Genomic DNA, 20178 nt, shown 5'->3' on the forward strand with positions numbered 1-20178 from the left:
ATTCCAAACCCTGCTAAGTCTACCTCTTTCCCTAAATACTGATTCACCCTGACACGTCTTCAAACTCCTCTAATCTCATTTAACTCCTACAACAGTCCTGGGAGAGGAAGATTTTACAGAGAAGACTGGGGCTCATTACAAAAAGGCCCCAGGTAGGAAACAGATTCTCTGATGTCCTCATTCCCCGTCCTGTACCTTTCACCAGACCAAACTGCCTCAGGTCTTTGCTTCAAAGGTTTCAGGCAAACTTATTATTTACAGAACTTTAAGAGGCACTCAGAAACTCCACTTATCAAATAAGGCTTAAAATCAACAAGTAATAATCTGGCCAAAAAGATCTGTAACCCCAACCAGCTTGAGGCCTGGTCCTGTCCATGGTACCCATGTTCCAGAGCTGTGCTTTCCTAAATGTTTTAATACACAGGAAGGAACAGTTCTGTTTTTTTTTTAAATTATTATTATTACACTGCCTGGCCCTCTAAACATGTCCAATTTCACTTCCTCCAGAAACCAAGGAAGAAAGAAAAGAGAAAAATGGCTTACACGAGACTTACATTAAAAGAAGAAATGGATGACCCGGGTTCGCCACTTTTAAAACACTCCATCCATCAGTAAATAGTAACCTCCTGTCCTTAGAGACTTCTCAGCCATTCCCAACAGCCTCCACTCTACAGCCTGAATCTAATCCTGTACCTGTCTGTTCAGAACAACAGCCTGATGTTTAAACCATCCAGCTACTACTGTACCAGTTGATGAGTCATGGTTCTCAGTTGGAAAAGAATGACAAAGTCATCTTCTGATTCAGGAAGGCAGCTGATCTTTTAGCCATGTGAGTGATGAATGAGTACACATCACTTCCTTGTACCTGAAGAAAACTGGATTTCTGGTCCGGTGTCCTATGGCCAGTGTGCTGGGGGAACTAGGATTTGAAGCAATTGGATATCAGCTGGAGGGTGAGAAATTTCTAGCTTGGGATTCCTAGACCAAGGGCTAGTGGGTGAGGCTAGAAATAGGAAATCGGTTAACACTGGCTATCTTTTTTCCTCCCTCTTTCTTCCCATCCAATAGCAACCATCTTCCTCCATATTCTTGTCTATTATCCCTTAGTATTCTAGCAAGGGCCAAACTCTGAACGAATCATACAGGTACCTTGCTTGGTTCATTCACCATTGCATTTCTAGTGCCTAGGACAGTGTAAGGCACACAGTGGTGCTCAAAAAATACTTGCTGAATGAACTGATGAATAAAATAAAAATAAGGCTCAGGGCAGGTATCTCCATTTCATAGGCTGCAGAAAGTTGAAGTATACAACTTCAGAGATGGGAATTCCTTCCATTAGACCAAGCTGTCAACAGGCGGAAAACCAATCTGATCTATTACACCTTAATGGGGAGATATCAGAGGTAGAAGGGCATTCAGTTTTCAAAGGAACAAGACTATAAATGGTAAGTAAACACAATGGTTCTGTTTGGGGCCCTTTAAAATTGCTGTCAATTGGCCAACCCTCTGAAACCAGGTCACCAGAATTTGGAGGGAACATGCACTCAAAGAGCCCAGATTACTAAATGCTGAGCATGGGGCCTGGGTGCCTTAAAAATGTTCCTCTGCCTCAGCTACTCTGAGATAACTCAGCTCCCTGTGTTCAAAGGTAACCAAGGTGACGAAAAGTCAATGATGCAGTCCCTGCAAAAAGAGGAAGCGATTCAACAGCCTCCACACACACCTAGGTCTTAGCCTCCCCAGGACCAACTCACCTACACTCTTTACAACATGTAACATCACCTCTGGCACCCATAGTGCTCCCTGTGTTCAGTGTGGGAACTGATCTGGCATGGAGGAGCACTCTGGGAGGGTCCTTTCCAAGTGCTAGGACAACACACAAGGACATGGTTTGGTAACTAAAGCCAATCCCACACAGTGGTACTTCTTGAGTTTCTTCCAGGCCAGAACACCAGCCAAAAGGAAGTGATGGCTTCTGTTGCCCCAGACTGAGTAGGCTGGATGAGTGGCCATTCCTCACCTACCAGGCAATTTGGAAGATACCTACCATTCCAGCAGCCAGAACAAGTAATTTAATATGAATGCTAGAATCATAATCCCTGGGGACAGACACAGGGGATCAGACACCCAGGGAAAGCCCCTGACCCAAGTGGGTAACTCTACTTCTTCACAATTAATTATCATCTGAGGCCCTACACATGCCAATCAAGCTGTTCAGTCTCTAACTGCCTGGTTCTGAGCAAGCACCTAGATTTGGCTATTGAGGGGCAGCTGGGGTGGCAGGATGCTCTAAACTAAAATCTTAGATTGAATGAGGACTGGGTCAAGGGAAGAACGGGTGCAGAGTTGGGATGAAGAGCTGAGGTGGGGACAGCAGAGGTGAAAGGATGTGGAGACCCCATTTTAAGAAAGATTGGGTGAGAGTGGTAGGAACTGAGACAGCAAGAATTGGGGGCAGTTTAGCAAAGATTTAAGGATGGAAGAAGTCCTCAGAATGGTTGGAGATGGAAAGGAAGCATATGATAGGCTAGGAAGTTAGAGGTTGAATCTGTGAGGACAAAAAGATACATACTTACAAGACCTGGGACAGGACTATGATCAGTTATCAAGAAAGGGGTGAGCTCAGAACGCATCTACTTTGGTGGTGGTTCTTAAAAGACAGTGTGGGACAGAGGAGAGGTGGAGTGTTTAGGATGAGCAAAACTTGGGGAGCTGAGCAGGGGGGGTATGGGAGATTGTGATAAGAAAGCTGACCCCGAAAAAAGCGAACCAGAATGGTGGGTCTCAAGGAGATCTGCGTGGAGCATTAGAAATGCCAAAAGGGTTGAGGGGTGAGGATGAGATGTGTTAGGCAGAGGAATGTGGCCGAGATCAGAGGTGGAACTGGGCTAGAGTGGGGTCAAGGGTAAGGCTGCATTTACGCAAGACTGGTGGAGAGGGCTTGGGGGTAAGGGCTGGAGTCGGGTCCTGGAGAGGGGACAGGACAGCAGTGGCAGTGCGGGACGGAGGCTAGGATCGGAGGAGGAAGTGGGTACACGGGGTTTGGGCAGTCTCAAGGCAACCAGGGGTTCAGGATCACGTCGAGGGCTGCTGGCCCTTCGTCCCTTCGCGCCTCGGTCCGCCGCCCCTCCGCTGCCCTCCACGCCCCGATCTCTAACTCACCAAAGGAAGTGGGGAGCGGGTCAGGGGAGTACTCCAGACCACGCAGCCCCAGAAGCTCCGACCCGACCCTGCGGCCTCCAGGTTACAGACAACAGCAAGCTGCACCCAGGGCGCCTGACGCCATCACGTAGACTCAGTGTCCGGCCCCGCCCCCGGCCCGCGGAGCCTATTGCAGAGCCCGGAGATGCAGGGGGCGGGGCGGGGCGGGGCTAGTGCTTCCTGACGTCCGAGGATTCCCCGCCCGAGTGGTTGCAGGGCTCCGAAGCGCCAGGGCCCGGCGTTGGGCAGAACGCGTCTTCATTGCCCGCTTCTCGCAGAGTCTGCGTCAGATTAGATTCTGGCATCTGGGTTCCTGACCTCTCCTGGTCTCAGCACCATTTGCATAGCTTTGAGGCTGTGGTTCCTTCAGCGAAGGTTGTACACTTGTAACGTGGGATTAATAACCCCTACCCTGGTTTTGCCTTGACAGGGCATCAGCGCAGCCCGGGAGCAGAGCTCAGGCCCAAGTTGGAGCCTCCCGCTTGGAGGCTCTCAAGAACAACACACGTTTTGACCACACCTTACACTAAAAGGAAGCGCCTAGAGACCCCTTGGGCATTCTCCTGTACGGCTCAGCAGTAGGGAAACGCAAAGCTCAACTAGCCATGCAGATAATGTGTTTGATTTTCATCATAGAAGTGACATTTCTCTTTTAAATGGACTTAAAACAAAAATAGCCCCGCCATGTGGCTCAGTGGATTGAGGGTTGTCCCATGGACTGAGAGGTCCTGGTTCCATTTCGTCAGGACACATGCCCGGTAGCAGGTTGAATCCCCAGTAGGGGGCGTTTAGGAGGCAGCCAAAAGATTTCTCTCACATCAATGTTTCTCTCACATCGATGTTTCTTTTTCTCATTTCCTCTCTCTAAAAAAAAACAATAAAAACATATTAAAACAAAAGTAACAGGATGCACTGTGGTGCTTCAGATGCTTCACAGGTGCAAGCATTGGTCAATTGGGACTAGCGTGTGAGTCCCCATGCGGCCGTATGCCAAGATGCAGGTCCAGAGGGACCATATGGATGGCTACAGGGCTGGTTGAGGAACAGGTCAGTTCTTAGAAGCAAGCTGCATTGATCTCTACTGCGGGTTCCTGTGCTCATGGGTCTTCTGGGAATGAAGGTGTCCCTCATGTGTGCGAGAAGGTCCATATCCCAGTGCCCGTTTCCACTTATAAAATCAGCGGTTGGAGTGTGGTTGCCCACGGTGTAATTCTCTAGCAGTGAAAACCTCCCCCTGCCCTCCCTTTTAAGCTAGATGAGTGAATGCTAAGAGCCTACACTATGGTTAATGGTTGAGCAGGAAGATTAGAAATAAAAACTTAGTAAAATGTGACTCTCTCTGCCCTAACCTAAGAGACAAGGGTCAGGGTTTTAATATTCGTGGAAAACTGAAGCTACTATTGTTTGCCAGATAAAAACTGATTTGTTCTTACCAACCACCTGGAAGGTAGGTGCCTTTGTTATCCCCATAGTACAGATAAGAAAACAGGTTTGAGAGAGCTAACTTGGGGGTCCAAGGCCACACAACTTATAAATGGTAGAAGCAGGGTTCTCACCCAGCTCTTTCCGATTCTTGTTGGAGAGGCAGCATAGTTCCCTCAGTAACAGCCAATGGGTTTTGGAGACAGGAATGCTTAGGTTTGAATCCCAGCTCTAGCCTATGCTGTTTTCTGAGACTTCCCCAAACAGGGGCCCAGGGCAACCCAATAAGTATGGGGCTAAGACAACTGCTACAATGTATTTTTTCATAGGCTCCTTGAGATAACATTAAAGATAGAAACTTGATGTTCAGAAAAATCAAGTCATACCACCCATGGCTCCTTAGCCTCAGGAGCAGAGGTCAGAGTGTATGAAGAAAAGGAAGTTTCAAAATCTCTGAGCTTCAGTTCCTTGCCTGTAAATTGGGAAAGATATCAGCTGATGTGAGGATTAACTAAGATAATATCCTCAGAACAGTTTTTGGTCTGTAGTAAGCATGTGAAGATGACTAGCTATTATCATTACATTTCTGGCAATTCTCACTGGCTGGTTTGGCTCAGTGGTTGGAGCAGCGGCCTGTGGACCAGAGAGTCCCGGGTTCGGTTCCCGCTAGAGGCACATACCAAAAAATAAAATAAAATACAACATACTAGTTGAACAATTATTTCTTAAAAATGTAATTTGTGCATTGGTCTTGTAATATTCATTGTAAGAGTATCTAACTTGCCTTAAGAAAGTGTTAAACAAAATTCAAGGGAGTACATTTCTGGCAATTCTCATCTTTCCAAGCAGCCAAGTCCCTGCCTTTAACAGCTCTTCAGAGCCCTGGAGTGAGATCCTTTCTTGTTTGAACCCCAGATATGTCCTTACTTGCCATCTGATTGGAATCATCAAACTGGAATTAATGCAATCATCTCTCTTCATACTGGAATAGCTAGTGTTCTTCTGGGTTCTGTTGTAGGAAGCTGGTTCTTCCCACACTCTTTATTAAAAGGTGGATTTAAAAGTTTTTATTATTTGTCAGTTATACCTCAGTAAAGTTAGAAAAAAGATCACAAGTTAATAAACTTAAAAAAACAAAACAAAAAAAACCCACAAAATTTATTGTATATACACAGTTCAATAAAATGTTCAGGTATCCTGAGGATGGGGTTCGCTCCCTGGCAGTATCGTGTGCTGTGATTTGCTTGGCCCCTAAGCCGCCGAGTCTGTAGCAGCAACCTTGAACACTGAGAATTCGCCACGCAACCTGGGGCGAGAAGAATAAGGCCAAGGCTTTGACTCTTGAAAGGAACAATTAAACTATTCATTATTTCCTCATTTTAGACAAGAATTCTAAATTGTTCCCAATCATTTACATTTTGTAGAACAGCTCATCCTCAACAGACACATCCTTGTCATGCAGCTTTTGTGCCATGTTTTCTATGGACGTGGCACTGACAGGTCTATACAAATCCCTAAGCCAAAACGGCTGCCTTTTCCAGAAAAGGTGCTCCTAGAAAACAGACAGGGGAATATGAGTTCTGTGTCTCCCCTGCTTTGTCCCGCCATAGTACTTTATCCTCTTTAAATTTACCTCCATCTCGTGTTTCGGTGAGCTTCTCTTATGATGGAGAATTGAAAAAAAGCCCCTTGGAGGAAAACACATATTGACAATTAGTGATTTATGCCATTTTCCATGTCTCTCACAATGTATAGCTCTGGTCTTGTTCGGATTAAAAGGTGGATTTAATCCACCTTTTATGGGTACTTGGGTCCATACTCACAAGCAAAATCACCAAAGACCTGGAACCCTGAAAATGATTCCTAGTATGCTGGGCTTCCAGAAGTTCTCGGTGTCTTTAAAATAGGCCCACAAGTCTGGCCAGTGTGGCTCAGTGGACTGAGTGCTGTCCCATGGACTGAGAGGTCCCAGTTCCATTCCGGGTCAGGGCACATGCCTGGGTTGTAGGCTAGATCCCCAGTAGGGGGCATGCAGGAGGCAGTCAATAGATGTTTCTCTCTCACATCCATGTTTCTAACTCTCCCTTCCTTTCTCTAAATAATCAATAAAAACATTTAAAAAATAATAATATGGCCTCACAATGTCTCTGGGAGACCTTTGTATGTGGCTCGGCCTGGAGTACAGGCAGGATTTTCAGCCCCACTCCCTTTCTTGGACAAGTGCCCTCGTGCAATGAAAAAGAATGTACAACCCCTGCCCTGGCCAATGTAGTTCAGATGGTTGGGCGTCATCTTGTGCACCGAAGGACTGCTGGTTCAATTCCAGCTCAGAGCCCATATCCGGGTTGTGGGTTCAATCCCCGGTGGGGAGCATGAGGGAGTTGGCCAATTCACGTTTCCCTCTCACATTGATGTTTCTCTCTCTTTTCCTCCCTTCTCCCTTCTTCTCTCTTTGGGGAGACACAAAACAAAAACGAACTCCAGTGGGCAGAAGCAGTTTATTCTCTCCAGAAGCATTTCACATGGGTCCTCTTTAGACTTAGTCTCACATGCATTATTTGCTGAGGCAGGGTGGGGGTGCTTTTATTTTCCTAGCTTCTTTATCCTGTAAGTTAAATCATACCAACTAAATGCCTAAGTCCAACTAGCAAAGTTATCTAGCTTGCTGACTTTCATACTGCAGGCTGTTACTGATGAGGAGTGAGTTATGAAATCAGTTTAAGGCCATAACCAGCACCAAAACATTCTTTTTTGACTAGAAACAGAATATAAAAATCAGAATGCATAATAATTTTGTTTTAGAAACTACCAATGTCTATATGGTATGTGTGTACCAAGGTGTGGCATAAAATGTAGCTCACAACTCAAGCACAGTATCATCAATGGAGAAATCCCCATGGGAAAGGAACCACCTTCTTTCTTTTCCTTTAATGTATTTTTTTTTTTTATCCTCACCCAAGGACATTTTTTCATTTGTTTGTTCAGACAGAGTGGGAGGGAGGGAAGAAGGGAGGAGGGAGGGAGAGAGGGAGAGAGGGAGAGAGAGAAAGAGAAACATCGACATGAAAGGGACACATCAAATGGTCACCACCCGCATGAACCAACCAGGGCCGGGGACAAACTGCAACGGAGGTATGTGCCCTTAGCGGGAACTAAACCAGAGTCTCTCTGGACCACAGGCTGATGGTCTAACTGCTGAGCCAAACCAGCCAGGGCTCTTTAATGTATTTTTATTGCCCTGGCCGGTTTGGCTCAGCAGTTGGAGCATCAACCCGCAGTCCAGAGTCAGGTTCAATTCTAGTCAAGGACACGTACCTTGCTTGCAGTTCAATCCCCGGCCCTGCTTGGGTTCGTGCTGGAGGCAACCAATCGATGTTTCTCTCTCTCTCTCTCCCCCTTCATCCCACTCTATCTGAAAATCAGTGAAAAAATATCCTCGGGTGAGGATTAAAAATAATAATAATAATAAATATATTTTATTGATTTTGGAGATCGAGGAAGGGAGAGGGAGAGAGAAATAGACACATCCATCTGCTGCCTCCTGCATGACCCCTACTGGGGATGAAGCCAGCAACCCCAGGCATGTGCCCTATGAATTGAACTGGTGACCTCTTAGTACGTGGGACAATGCTCAACCAACCAAGTCACACTGGCCAGGTGGAACCATCTTTCTGATACTCATTAGCAGTGTGACAGTGGGGCAAGATATCTTCTCTTTTCCCTTCTCCATTTTCTTATTACTAAAGGAAAAGGAAAACTATTGTCTAAGGTCTCTCCCAGTTAAAATTCTGTGAGATTTGGAAAAAGGGAATAGAGAGAGAAGGGGCCTGAAAACCAATAGGATGAGAAGAGAAGTTTTCCTGTTACTTTACAGGAAGGACTCATATATTCTACCTTTCATCAGCCATGAAGAAAACTAGTGCCCTCACCCTAAGACCACATGGCTTTCCCTACCCCTTCCCCAGAGTCTCTACCACCAGCAGAGACAGGTGCAACCAAGACCTCTCCCTCTGCACAGCTTCCTTAGACGGGTGACAGCAGACACATCTGTGCCAGTCCCATTCTGTCTCAGCTTTGCCTAGGAGCTAAGTTTGCAAAATCTAGGCAAAGCGTCAAAGTAAATAAGTATTCTTTCCAAATTTGGTGGTTTCCTCACTGTAAAATGAGGAGATTGAAATAGGTGAGTTCTAAGTTCTCCTCTAGTTCTTTTCTTTTTTTTTTTTTTTAACTTTTATTAGCATTTATTTTATGATGAATTTGCTCTGGGGCCATATGTTTTTGTTTCTTCCATTTCTTCTGGGATATCTTTTTTTTCTGTACAACCCTCCTCTTCTGGTTTAGGAACAATCTGCTCTTTTTCAGTACAAATCCTCTCCATGTGGCAGGGAGAGCTAGTGAATAAGTTAACCTGCCCATGAGCTCTGTGAGTTCCATGCCACATCTTGGTAACATTGTTCACCTGGATGTGCTCAATGACCAGAGAATCTACAGCTGCACCCTTAAGCTCTGCATTACTTTCTGCATTTTAAAACAAGTGCAGCAAAAATCCAGCAATCTTTTTGGGCCACTGACTCTATACCCATCCCCACTCTTTGGCCTGGGCACATCTACCAACTCCACCATTGTAACAAAAGAATGGCACACATTGCTTCTATAAAGTGACATCCTTCAGATATGTGGTGGCTTTTCGGATATGCATACCCTTGATGGCTTGGGCAGTTTCACAAGTGCTCTTAAAGAGAACACAAGGATTTGAACCTCTTGATTTACATGATTTTGTGGGGTTTTCTGGATCAAGTGAATGGCAAACCATTTTCAGAGGTCTCCTCAGGCTGCTTACATGAAAAGGTAGCTCCTCTAGTTCTAAAATTCTACTTAAAAAATTGCCAGACTCATATTTACCTTGAGCTTCCTTCTTTACCTTCTTCTGATGGTGTTCTATAATAAATCTGTTTTGGAGGAAAACAACATCATGATTATTCATCATAATGACCACTATCTCTAAATCTTTATTTGTCCCCTTTTAAGTGAGATGATAACTTCCTTGAGGACAGGAATTCTGTTGAACAGTCCCCTTTGACTCTTCCATAGTCTCTAACTTAGGATCATGCATGCAGCTGGCAATGCCTTTTATTGGCTGTTTTAGATAACATTCAGTCGAGAATTCCTAATAAAAACTCTTAGAAATAGGAAAATAAAATAAAAGCATCTACCGGAAACCTACACAGCAGCTTTGTTTTAAGGTCAAGAACAAGAGTAGGAAGCCTGTCATTACTCTTACTGTTCATAATTGTTGAGGCGGTTCTAATCCATTTAATAAGAAAAATGAAATACTGGAAAGAAAAAGACAAAATATATTTGTACATGAGATGATGCACAACCTTAAAAGCCCAAGAGCATTGACTAAAATTTTATTGGCAGTAATATGACAATTCAGTAAGATGGCTAAGTCCAAAATCAGGAGCTCAACATGAAAGCTCAAGAGCTTTCCGATATATCACAAATAACTAAGTAAAAAAATGAAAGAAAGAGCCATGTACAATACCAATAAAAGTACATAAAGTACCTAGGAATAAACTTAACAAAAAATGTGTACGACCTATTGCTGAAAACATTACAACTCTTCTGAAGGACATTAGGAAGAATACAGGATGTGAAATACTATGGTCCCAGAATGTTGTAAAGATGTCAATTCTGCTCAAATTAACCTAAAAACGCAATGTAACCCTATTCAAATAACAAGATAGTCTTTAAACAGAAACAGGCCAGCTGACATTTGGTAGAGAAAATGTGTAAGAATAGTTATAAAATGTATGAAAAAGAAGATAAAAAAGCAGGCCTTACCCTACCAGGTGTCTAAATCTGTTACAAAGGAACTGGAATTACATAGTGATACTGCTATTGGTACAGAAAAAGATAACTGGATCGACAGAATAGAAGCCATACAAAGACAGTGTTTTAGATCAGTGAAGAAAGAATGAGCTATTCAATAAAAGATTTAAAAACAATAGGATCTTCATGTAGGAGAAAAACAGTCAATCATACTAAAGACAAATAAAACCAATGACAGACAGATTTAAAAAAACTTATAAATAACAAGAAATGCTATAAAAAGGACTAGAAGAAAATGTCAGAGACTACTTTCACGGGGTGACAAAAGCCTTGTTACCAAAACCCCATCCCATAAGCCATAAGAGGACTGGCAGCCGGGGCGGCAGACTGTCTACACACAACCTTCTCTTCACAGCCCTTGCCCTCTTCGCCCCTCGAATGTTTGTCTTCTTCCTGTTGATTTATCTCAACCCTTTCTGAGGCTTTCATTGAATTTCAGTGTTTCCAATATTTCCCAGTGTTTTTGTTTTTAAGGAGACAGAACAGTCAAGCAAAATGGGGTTCTGCTTTTGGTTTTGCCACTGGGACCTTAAGTTGATCTTCTTCATCTATGGAAGATGGTGCTACTATCATTCTCACAGGATTGTAGGGATTGAATCAGACAATATGTGGAAAACTCCTCATCCTGTGCTTGGCATAAACCAGTGCTAAGTTTGCTAAGGGTGTCACAACAAACAGGGTGGTCAAATCTATCAAAGGGTTCTGTCTGCAGTACCAGGCTCAGGAAGCTCTCCCCCACCACCAGACTATAAAAATAATGCTTGTATTTTCTTCTAGTACTTCTACAGTTTCTTATTTATTTATTTATTTACTTACTTACTTACATAAGTATAGTTGTTTAAGGTGAGAAATAGAGATCTGCTGTTATTTCCCCCTCAATCAGTTAAGTAGCTATTCTATTACCATTTACTTATTTTCTTCCACTGATTAGAATATTAAAAGGTGACATTTCCAAAGTGTTAGGAACACAAGGGTCTGTCTATTGCTGGATTCTGTGTGCTACTTCAAATAAATGTTAGGCTGCATTACTCCTCACTGTGGAACTGACAAAATGTCTCATCTTTCTTCCTTTGAACACCATCACTGTCCTCTACAAAGCAAAACATGGCATGGTCCACATCCTCAAAAAGCTTATCATCTGACTGGGGAGAGGAAATAATGAAACCACATAAATGAATACAAATGCAAAGTTAAATTACACAGAAATTAAATGTAGTATAGGAATTTATAGAAATTCAAAAAAAAGCAAAAGGCTATATGCCACCTGGAGATGCACAGGGTACTGTCTGGGCACTTGCCGATTAACTTCTTCCCAGAGGCCTTGGCAAGCTGACCCCATGTTAGTCCCCAGCCTCCCAGACTCATAAATCAGACTCTGTCCTCACCAAGAGAGCTGATTTCTTCCTACCAGGGAAGTCTCACCTTATCAATACTGCAGGATTAATAAAAAATCAAAATGCCAGATTATGATCTGACAATGAGAATTACACCTGTTCCACAGACACATCTGTGTCTAACTGACCAGGGAAATACATTCTATAGAGATAGGTCACTGTGGCACACCAAAGCACCATCAGAAAGCTGCTTGGTGGGAACGGAACTAGAACAAAAGGAATCAGCTGAATCCAGTGTTGAATGGAAAGAACTCAGTTAGCTGGATCCATCCATCTTTCTGATAGGCACAGCCTGGCTGGTTGGCCAGACTCTCCACATCTGCTGCCTGAGGTGCCCTCTCTACTCTTAGGCAATGCTAGGGTGGGTTCTGCCCATGTCGGTCTCTTCTTCACCTTTTCTCCGCTTTTACTACTGATCTGCCCTCCTGCAGATAGACATATCCGGCAGTTAACATATCCTATCAGATTTTACTCAAGTCTGATAGGCCAGGAAGTCATTTGGTCCTTACACATCTCTACTCTGTTCCAAGATGTGTTGACCTTGGTATTTCTCTCTTAGGGAGCCACCTTTTAACAAATTGTTACTATATTCTTCAGTTTTCAGGGAAGGGGAATGCTTCACTATTGCCCCGACAGAAATGGGGACAAATCTCACAGAAGGACTAGGACCAGCAGGGCTGATGTACTCAGGGAAGGCTTTATGAGGAAAGATGAACCTGAGCTGGCTTTTGAGAGATTCATAGGGTTTCCACAGGCAGAGCAAAATCAGGGGAATTTAGATGGGCAGAAGCACAAACAAAAGTGGGAATGGGCACAGCGTGGCTAGGTTATAGTGAGGGGCTGCTTTGGCTGGAATGGAGGGCTGCCATGACCACTGAAAAGGTAAATAAGGTAATTTAGGTTGGGTTAGTAGGATAGAGTCAAGATCCTCAGCTTATTAAATCACTCTTTTAATGTCAGTATCTGCCTGTTAGGAAAATAAACCATTATGTAATTGGACAAAAGGGACACAGGCAAGCTCCAGGAACAGGTGACTACAATATGACATGCTGTAGAGAAGCCTGATGCAGGATTTCGGTTGCAGTGTTTTAACTGAACCTATTTACACCAAGCCTTACACACTGGAGAAGAAAGCTGCTAAGTAAATCTAGTGAATTCACAAAATCACACTTTTATCTTTCAGCCATGGTCTTTCTGCCAGGGTGACATAGCTCCATGAGGGTGGACATTCTTTCTCTCTCCTCATTTCAGCCAAGAGGGAAAGAAATCAGTAGTAGAAAGAGAGTGATTGGTGAGTACATCAAATCAACATCGTTTTGGGTTGAAGAAATTTTGCTATCATGTCAACTCTGGCCTATTTAGCTTAACTTCTCAACATATTCTAGGGATTTAACTTGACTTCGGTTCCACAGAGATTTCTGGGAGTGGGTCGGGCTTCCTTTAAAAATCCCTGGAATATAATTTGTAATATAAGAACAAAGTCTATCCCAGTGCTTGTGACTAAGGAGGAATATCAAGTAGGAGTAGGTGGGAAAGTGGCTTTCATTTTCAGTTTGTGGGTTCTGAATCTATTCTAAAGACAGAATGTACTTTGGAAACTGAAATTAACTGTTGTCTTACCGCCATGAAACAGAAAATTACAATAAAAACTATTGCTCCTAAAGTCACAGGTATTGCCACGATGAGATGGTGGTTGTAGCCATATCCTTGCACTTCTTTTGTGAGCTATAAACAACAAGAAAGAACATTAAAAAACAAAAACAAAGAGATAGAAATAACTATTCTCTAGCCTGTTCTAAAGAACAGCTAACTCTTCTTTACTACTCTAAACCCCCACTCTTTCAGGTGAATCGCTTATAGGTTCTTAAAGAACATACCAAATCTAATGTTTTATGTAATCTTAACATTAGCAATTTCTTGTACAGTGTAACTTGTGTTAGGTCCTCTTCTCATTCATCCTAGGAACAGTGGCACCATTCTCTAAATGAGCAACGTAGGAGGTGCCTGTCTTAGCCAAAGTCACAAGGCCAAGACAAGATACAGACCAGGGCCCCTGGTCTTCCTGCCTGGTGCTTTCATAGCATGTCCTAAACTGACTAAAAGTCCAGGTCCTATGTTTTGGGAGCTGTCCTCACCTCATTTGACTCCTGCTCTATCTGTTTACTCTGGGCTTCTGGCCTCTCATTCATATAGTTCTCTTTTTTCCATTGATTCGTATCTTGCTCTGCCTTGGAAACCTTTACTTTTTGCTGCTCATTGAGATGCTTTATCAGGAAGCCTGTTCCAGAAAAATAGTTTCCTCAATTTATTTTTGTAACTTGAATTGTAAAATTCAGTTTTAAGGGAACGATTCCCTCTGTTGTTTTTTTAAATGACTTAGGGGCATATCTCCATCTTGCACATTTGAAAAAAGAAGTTTAATGAATGGTAATAACGTTGATTCTATTTCTTCTAGAATCCCCCCCAAGAACAAAGCAATATATAATCTAGTGCCCTAGTAACATCACTTTTCTCATTAAAGTCTAGCTGCTCACTCATGAAGGGTGATAAATTGTCACCATTTTTTACTCTGGATGCTCCCTCTGGCTCAACAGTCAGCTCAGTGCTGGTGTTCTTCCGGCCTTCTAATATTTTCATGAACAATCCTTCTATAAGTAGCTCTTCATCTGTCAAAAAAGAACAGACCACTTTTGATAATGAAAGACTCATGGACAGCTTTTTGTCAGTCCACAGCCAGACAGCCCGGTCAAATAAACTGGGAATCACAAATATGTGAGTGAAGAGAAACAGAAACCCTAACTTAAATCTGTGATTGTCAATACAACAAAAGGAGAAAAGGTATCTTTTATAACAAGTGGTTATTTATTCAGAACATTCCGTAGTGTGAATATAGTAACTATATTTAGGATTATTCCATTGGTCCCAGAGGGCCAATTGCTGGCACTGAAGAAAAGCCAAGGCTGGAAGACCCCACTCAGTTAGACTCTGCAGCTCTCCTGTGACTCCTCACACTCGTGCCCATCCTGTCCTGCCTCGGATGCAGAGGGAGCCTGAGGCCTCCCGTCTCCACCTCTTCAGGGTGCTCGTGTTCTTGCTGCTATCACAGATGACCACGATTTACACCCACTGCTAACAGGTTCTCATCAGGACATGCTCTTCTCCACTTACCACCAATTCTTTACCTTGGTCCCTGCTTCCGCACATCCCAGCCCCCATAACAGAAGGTTCTATATAAAAAACCACTATTTCCACCCTAGCTCGTTGCTTACATATAGGCAGGCATCTGGGATGTAGGTTAAGAGATTTGCCAGGTTAGATGCCAATGTGGAATGTTCAATAAATCTCGGGGTCGTAAACTACAGAAGGGAAAAAGTAACTTTTGGCAGATGCCCACTTTGCTTTCATTTCATGTCATTTCTTATATTTTCAGCTTTACTTGGCAAACCATCCAAAGCTTCTGACTTTGTGAAGGTCAAGTGTACCATTGTGCAGCTGGGTTTCTTTTCCAGAAGAATTCAAAGTATTGCTGCTGCTGGTGAGGGTCAGAGAAGGAGGTAAGAGTCCCGAGGAAGGAGGAGCACGGGCTCACGCAGAGCCCAACACCGGGAGCAGGAGTCCCGGGAGGGAAGAGAGAAACCACAGAACTTCTATGCATGTACGCATAACCAATGGGAATGGACAGCAAAGCTGGGTATGGGGTGGAGGGGATGGGAAAGAGGGTGTCAATGGAGGGAAAAAAAGGAGAAACATCTGTAACAAAAATATATTAATTAAAAAAAAATGCCTGTTCTGCCCACCTTTGGGGTAGAAGTGAGTAATACAACTGGTCAAAACGTTGTTTTGAAAAATAAGCAATATTGTCTATATATTCTAGAAGTACAGCATTATTAATTATGATGCGCCCCAGACCACTGACAGAGACTGTATTCAAGCTATCTGGGCATAAAAACACATTTTGGAAATTATCAAGTAGGTGCCGATAAACCTAAGATGTAGAAAAATACTTAGCAGCAGCTAGTGTGTGGTGGGTAGAAAACCTGAGCTCCAGAGCAAGTTCAGAGCTGGGTAGTCTAAGAGCATCCATTAGACGGGCTTGGTAGCAGCTTCTGGTGATGGATCCAGAAACTCTCAGGTTTCAAATAAAACTTTCATAAAACAGCATTTTTGTACTCTTTATATAAAATTGCAAAACCAACATAAAAATATATCTATACCTGTCCTACAAGGCAAAGAAAGGGCAATTGAAACCTAATGCATACACAGTTTGCACACTGTGATACACTAATGAACAAGTTCTCATCTGGAAGTAAAGCACCAAGCAGAGAGCACAACACACACTATGTGGCCATTAATGTTAACTCTCTTCCCCCTTCCTTTCCTCTCTTGTTCCTTAATCTGACATTTAGCAAGGAGTAGTACTTAGAAAATGAGGATGTGGCACTCTGAGTGAATAAAAATAATGCAGTTACATTATTTGTTTAAAATTTTATTATCATCGATTAAAAATAAAAAATTAAAACATGAATAAAATAGTTTTCTTTTCTTTTCTTTTCTTTTTTTTTTAGTACATGCTCCTAGCGGTAACTGAACCCAGGACTCTCTGATCCACAGGCCAACACTCCAACCACTGAGCCAAACCGGCCAGAGCTAAAATTTAAAAAATGTATCACTGGGCAATTCAGACTCACCACAAGGTGTCTTTGTCAGACACTCAGGGTCACAATGCAGTTTGACTGTCTTGCCGACAGCCTCAATATTCTTTTTAAATTGGCAGAGGCAGCAGGCCAAATGGCTAGGTAAGACCCTACAAATGGAAATACAGAGAATTAGGTTAGTGGCAAAGAAGTTACTTGAATTGGTAGGCCAAGGCTACCACAGGGCCGTGCGAAAAGGAGCTTCTGGGGAACATCACCTGAACAGAGTGGTAGGGATCAGTTGGCCATTTGCTATTCTTGAATATTGTAAATAAATAGAGAGGAGGACAGACGTGCCCAGCAGAAGGATAACTGCAGTGGGTATGGAATGTCTAGAATATAGGTGACAGGGGTTAGAATTGGGTGACACTGATCTGTAGTTTAATTCGGAAGTATCTTCTTCTCCCAACTCCAAATTCTCACTTTGGGCTGAGAGTACACAGGAAGAGGGAAGACTTCTAAGAAGACTCTAGATAAGTTGCCATCTTGTGAAGTCCTTTCTCAATTCCTAATTGTGAATCACTCTGGGCATAAGAAACATTGTGTGGTTACCTGGCCTCAATAAACCTGACTTAAGAAATTAATAAAACAAACTTAAAAAAAAATGACTAAGTGAAAATAAATATAAGAAAGATCAACTTACAGTTTTTCCAAATGAAGGGTCATCACAAGGATTCTCTCAACTGTTATAAGTGACACTTGTGTTTTTCCCATGTCTCTGAAGGAGAAAGCCCAAATATGCATGATATAAATCCAAAGACACACATTTTATGCTTAAAAAGACACTTAATGACATGCAATTACTTCAATTCTGGCTTCTCTGTCAAGCCAGCTCAAGGGCTTACTTGCCATAGATGATAATTTCAGAGAGCTCTTCTTGAAGAGATTTAAATGTATTTGTGCCATCAAAGTAATGGCCTTGGTGAACAGTACTATCTTTTTTCTTTTTTTCTTTCTTTTAAACTATTATCCTATTTATCATTCTCTATTGCACCCACCACTTGATTACTCTTTTTAAAAAATGCATAATGTACAACTTGTTTCTTTTTTCTTTCTGTAATCAATAGTATTTCTACATGCATCTACATGTCCCATATCTGAATGTGTTCTTCAACACTGCTCCCCTCCTCTGCTGGCTGTCTTGCCCATGTGCATTCTTTCTTAATCATTTTTCTATGCTAATAACTCTTATTCAATAACCCAGTTAAAACATTTTTTTTTTATCTTCACCTGAGGACATTTTTTTGTTCAGATAGAGTGGGAGGGAGGGAGGGAGAAAGGGAGAGAGAGAGAGAGAGAGAGAGAGAGAGAGAGAGAAAGAGAGATGTGAAAGGGACACATCGAGTGGCTGCCACCTGCACGACCAACCAGGGCCAGGGACAAACTGCAACCGAGGTACGCGCCCTTAGCAGGAACCGAACCCGGGTCTCTCTGAACGGCAGGCCGACGCTCTAACTGCTGAGCCAAACTGGCCAGGGCAACCCAGTTAAAATTTAAATTATGACTTTTTAGTCAAAGCACAAAATACTTAATTATTGACAAAAGTAAGAAAGAGCAGAAATCATCTCATGAGAGGTGCTGGTTGCAATACTTACAAATATTTTAATGCTGGCAACTTAAAAAGATATGGATCTTGAACAGTTGTCAGAGGATTACAACTGAGAATTCTGAAAAATGCAATGGAATTAAAATGATCTTCCTTTGCAATAACTGCCATGAAAGTTTATATTCATTTTGTTGGTATAAAACTTGATGGTTAAAAAAAAAACATTTTCTGTCTTTACCTAGAATCACCCTTAGAATCTATACAGCACTCTTTTTTTTAAGGAACTACCCCGGTCTCTAAACAATAAAGTGGAGAAAAGGAAGTTAAAAAAAGAAAAGTAGATAGCAAAGAAAAATATATACTGAAGAGCTTTTCAGATTGAAAACTCTAGAAGTGACTATGCTAAAAGGAAACTCTTGCTCTATAGGAAATACTATTTCTCCATAATTCAAGAAATTAAAATAATTTCACAGTTTAAACCACCCAGTTAAAGACAAAAATAGGACTAATTCTTTGGTTTTGGAGCCAAAGAAGGGATATCTAAGAGGAACTGGTGAAACCCATACTCCCATCACATACCCATGTTTATTCTTGTATCATAGGTTTTGTTACATTGTATGTAATCATCTGTGTATTTGTAAGTTTCTTGGACTGTTAGCTCCTCAAGGGCAAGGACCACATTTTGTCATTGTTCACCCTGTGTCTGACAATAGTGCCTGATATTTACTAGGTATTTAATAAATGTTTGTTTAATAAAAAAATAACATTTTGTTTACATATCAATAAAATAAACAAATTTACTTTCTTTATCCTTTTTTTTTTTTAAATCCTCACCCAAGGACATTTTTGCATTTATCTTCAGATAGGGAGGGAGGGAGAGAGGGAGGAAGAGAGAGAGAAGAACATCGACATAAGAGAGACACATCGAGTGGTTGCTACCCACACGGCTCCTGCAACTGAGGTATGTGCCCTTAGCGGGAACCAAACCTGGGACTCTGGTCCACCGGCCAACGTTCTAACCACTGAGCCAAACCAGCCAGGGCAACAAATTTTTTTTTTTGACACAAATTTTTATTCCAAATGCTGGAATAAGTTTTCTCCTCAATTCTTAAAACAAACAAACAAAAAAACCCAAAAAACAAAGACAGAAAGAAAAGAAAATCTGTTTTTAGGTTCACTCAAGTATCATTAATGTATTTTTACAGCATATTATAAAGATAATTATCACAGTTAATATCAATTAGGCTGCTGGGCATCTGTGATGAGCGCTTCACATTTAATCCTCACAATAATCTTATTGATAAATTTTATTACCTCATTTTACAAATGAGGAAACTGAGGCACACAGAGGTTATGAACTTGTCCTAGGTAGTCAAACAAGTAAGAATCAGAGCTGCAATGTGAACTAAGTTCTGACTTCAAAACTTGTATTTAATCTCTATGAAGAAAAGGTGTTTAAAATAGCTGTTACTTCAACCTTAAATCTGAGACCACTAAACATAGAAATACCTTTTCAAATTTCATATACTCATCTGGGAGAGCCTATGAGAATTACATTTTTTCATTTTATTCCTGTTCCCTAATCATCTCCCTTGATTAAATATATAACTAGTCTGTAGTTATTGAGACTTTAGAGATTTAAAACTGTGTCATAGGTAAATCAGTGAAAATGGTGGAGTAAGGCACCTGAAAATTCATCCCTAAAAAGCCAACAAAAAACAATTGGCAAAAATTGTCAGAATAAACTTTTTCTTTTTTGGCACGTGCCTCTAGCGGGAACCGAACCCAGGACTCCGGTCCTCAGGCTGATGCTCCAACCACTGGGCCAAACTGGCCAGGGGCAGAATAAACTTTTTCAAACTCTGGAAATTTAACCAAGAGGTTTGCAGGAGTTCAGGGAACATTTATTTAAGAAAAATGATTAATTTCTGTAAGAACAGTGATCTGTGTTGCTTTAACTCATCCTAGACCTTTGCTCTCCATCCCAGTGGTAACCTTGAAAAATGGCCCACATTCCCAGTACAACAAG

The 20178-nt window shown here is 42.1% G+C and overlaps 2 protein-coding genes across 5 annotated transcripts in view; both read right to left on the bottom strand.

Moving 5' to 3' along the window:
- Positions 1 to 3250, bottom strand: part of PLEKHM1 (pleckstrin homology and RUN domain containing M1) — a 48364-nt gene extending 45114 nt beyond the window's left edge. For 2 of the 4 annotated variants that reach the window (XM_036268049.1, XM_036268052.1), the window contains exon 1: positions 3163 to 3250. The gene's annotated coding sequence lies outside the window, so the exon portion shown is untranslated. Of the gene's footprint in view, positions 1 to 554; positions 790 to 3162 lie in introns of those variants that run through there. The other 2 variants (XM_036268050.1, XM_036268051.1) reach the window with 2 other exon arrangements.
- A 2561-nt stretch (positions 3251 to 5811) lies between these two features.
- The window catches only part of LRRC37A (leucine rich repeat containing 37A), a 38119-nt gene continuing 23752 nt past the window's right edge, over positions 5812 to 20178 (bottom strand). Inside the window, 10 exon segments of the mRNA XM_036268474.1 lie at positions 5812 to 5929; positions 6039 to 6175; positions 6257 to 6311; positions 9526 to 9572; positions 13530 to 13634; positions 14045 to 14187; positions 14444 to 14575; positions 16598 to 16713; positions 17247 to 17321; positions 18199 to 18270. Of these exon segments, the coding sequence (XP_036124367.1) occupies positions 5812 to 5929; positions 6039 to 6175; positions 6257 to 6311; positions 9526 to 9572; positions 13530 to 13634; positions 14045 to 14187; positions 14444 to 14575; positions 16598 to 16713; positions 17247 to 17321; positions 18199 to 18270 (1000 nt within the window).

Source organism: Molossus molossus, unplaced genomic scaffold, assembly GCF_014108415.1.
Source record: "Molossus molossus isolate mMolMol1 unplaced genomic scaffold, mMolMol1.p scaffold_m16_p_19, whole genome shotgun sequence".
Classification (NCBI taxonomy): Eukaryota; Metazoa; Chordata; class Mammalia; order Chiroptera; family Molossidae; genus Molossus; species Molossus molossus.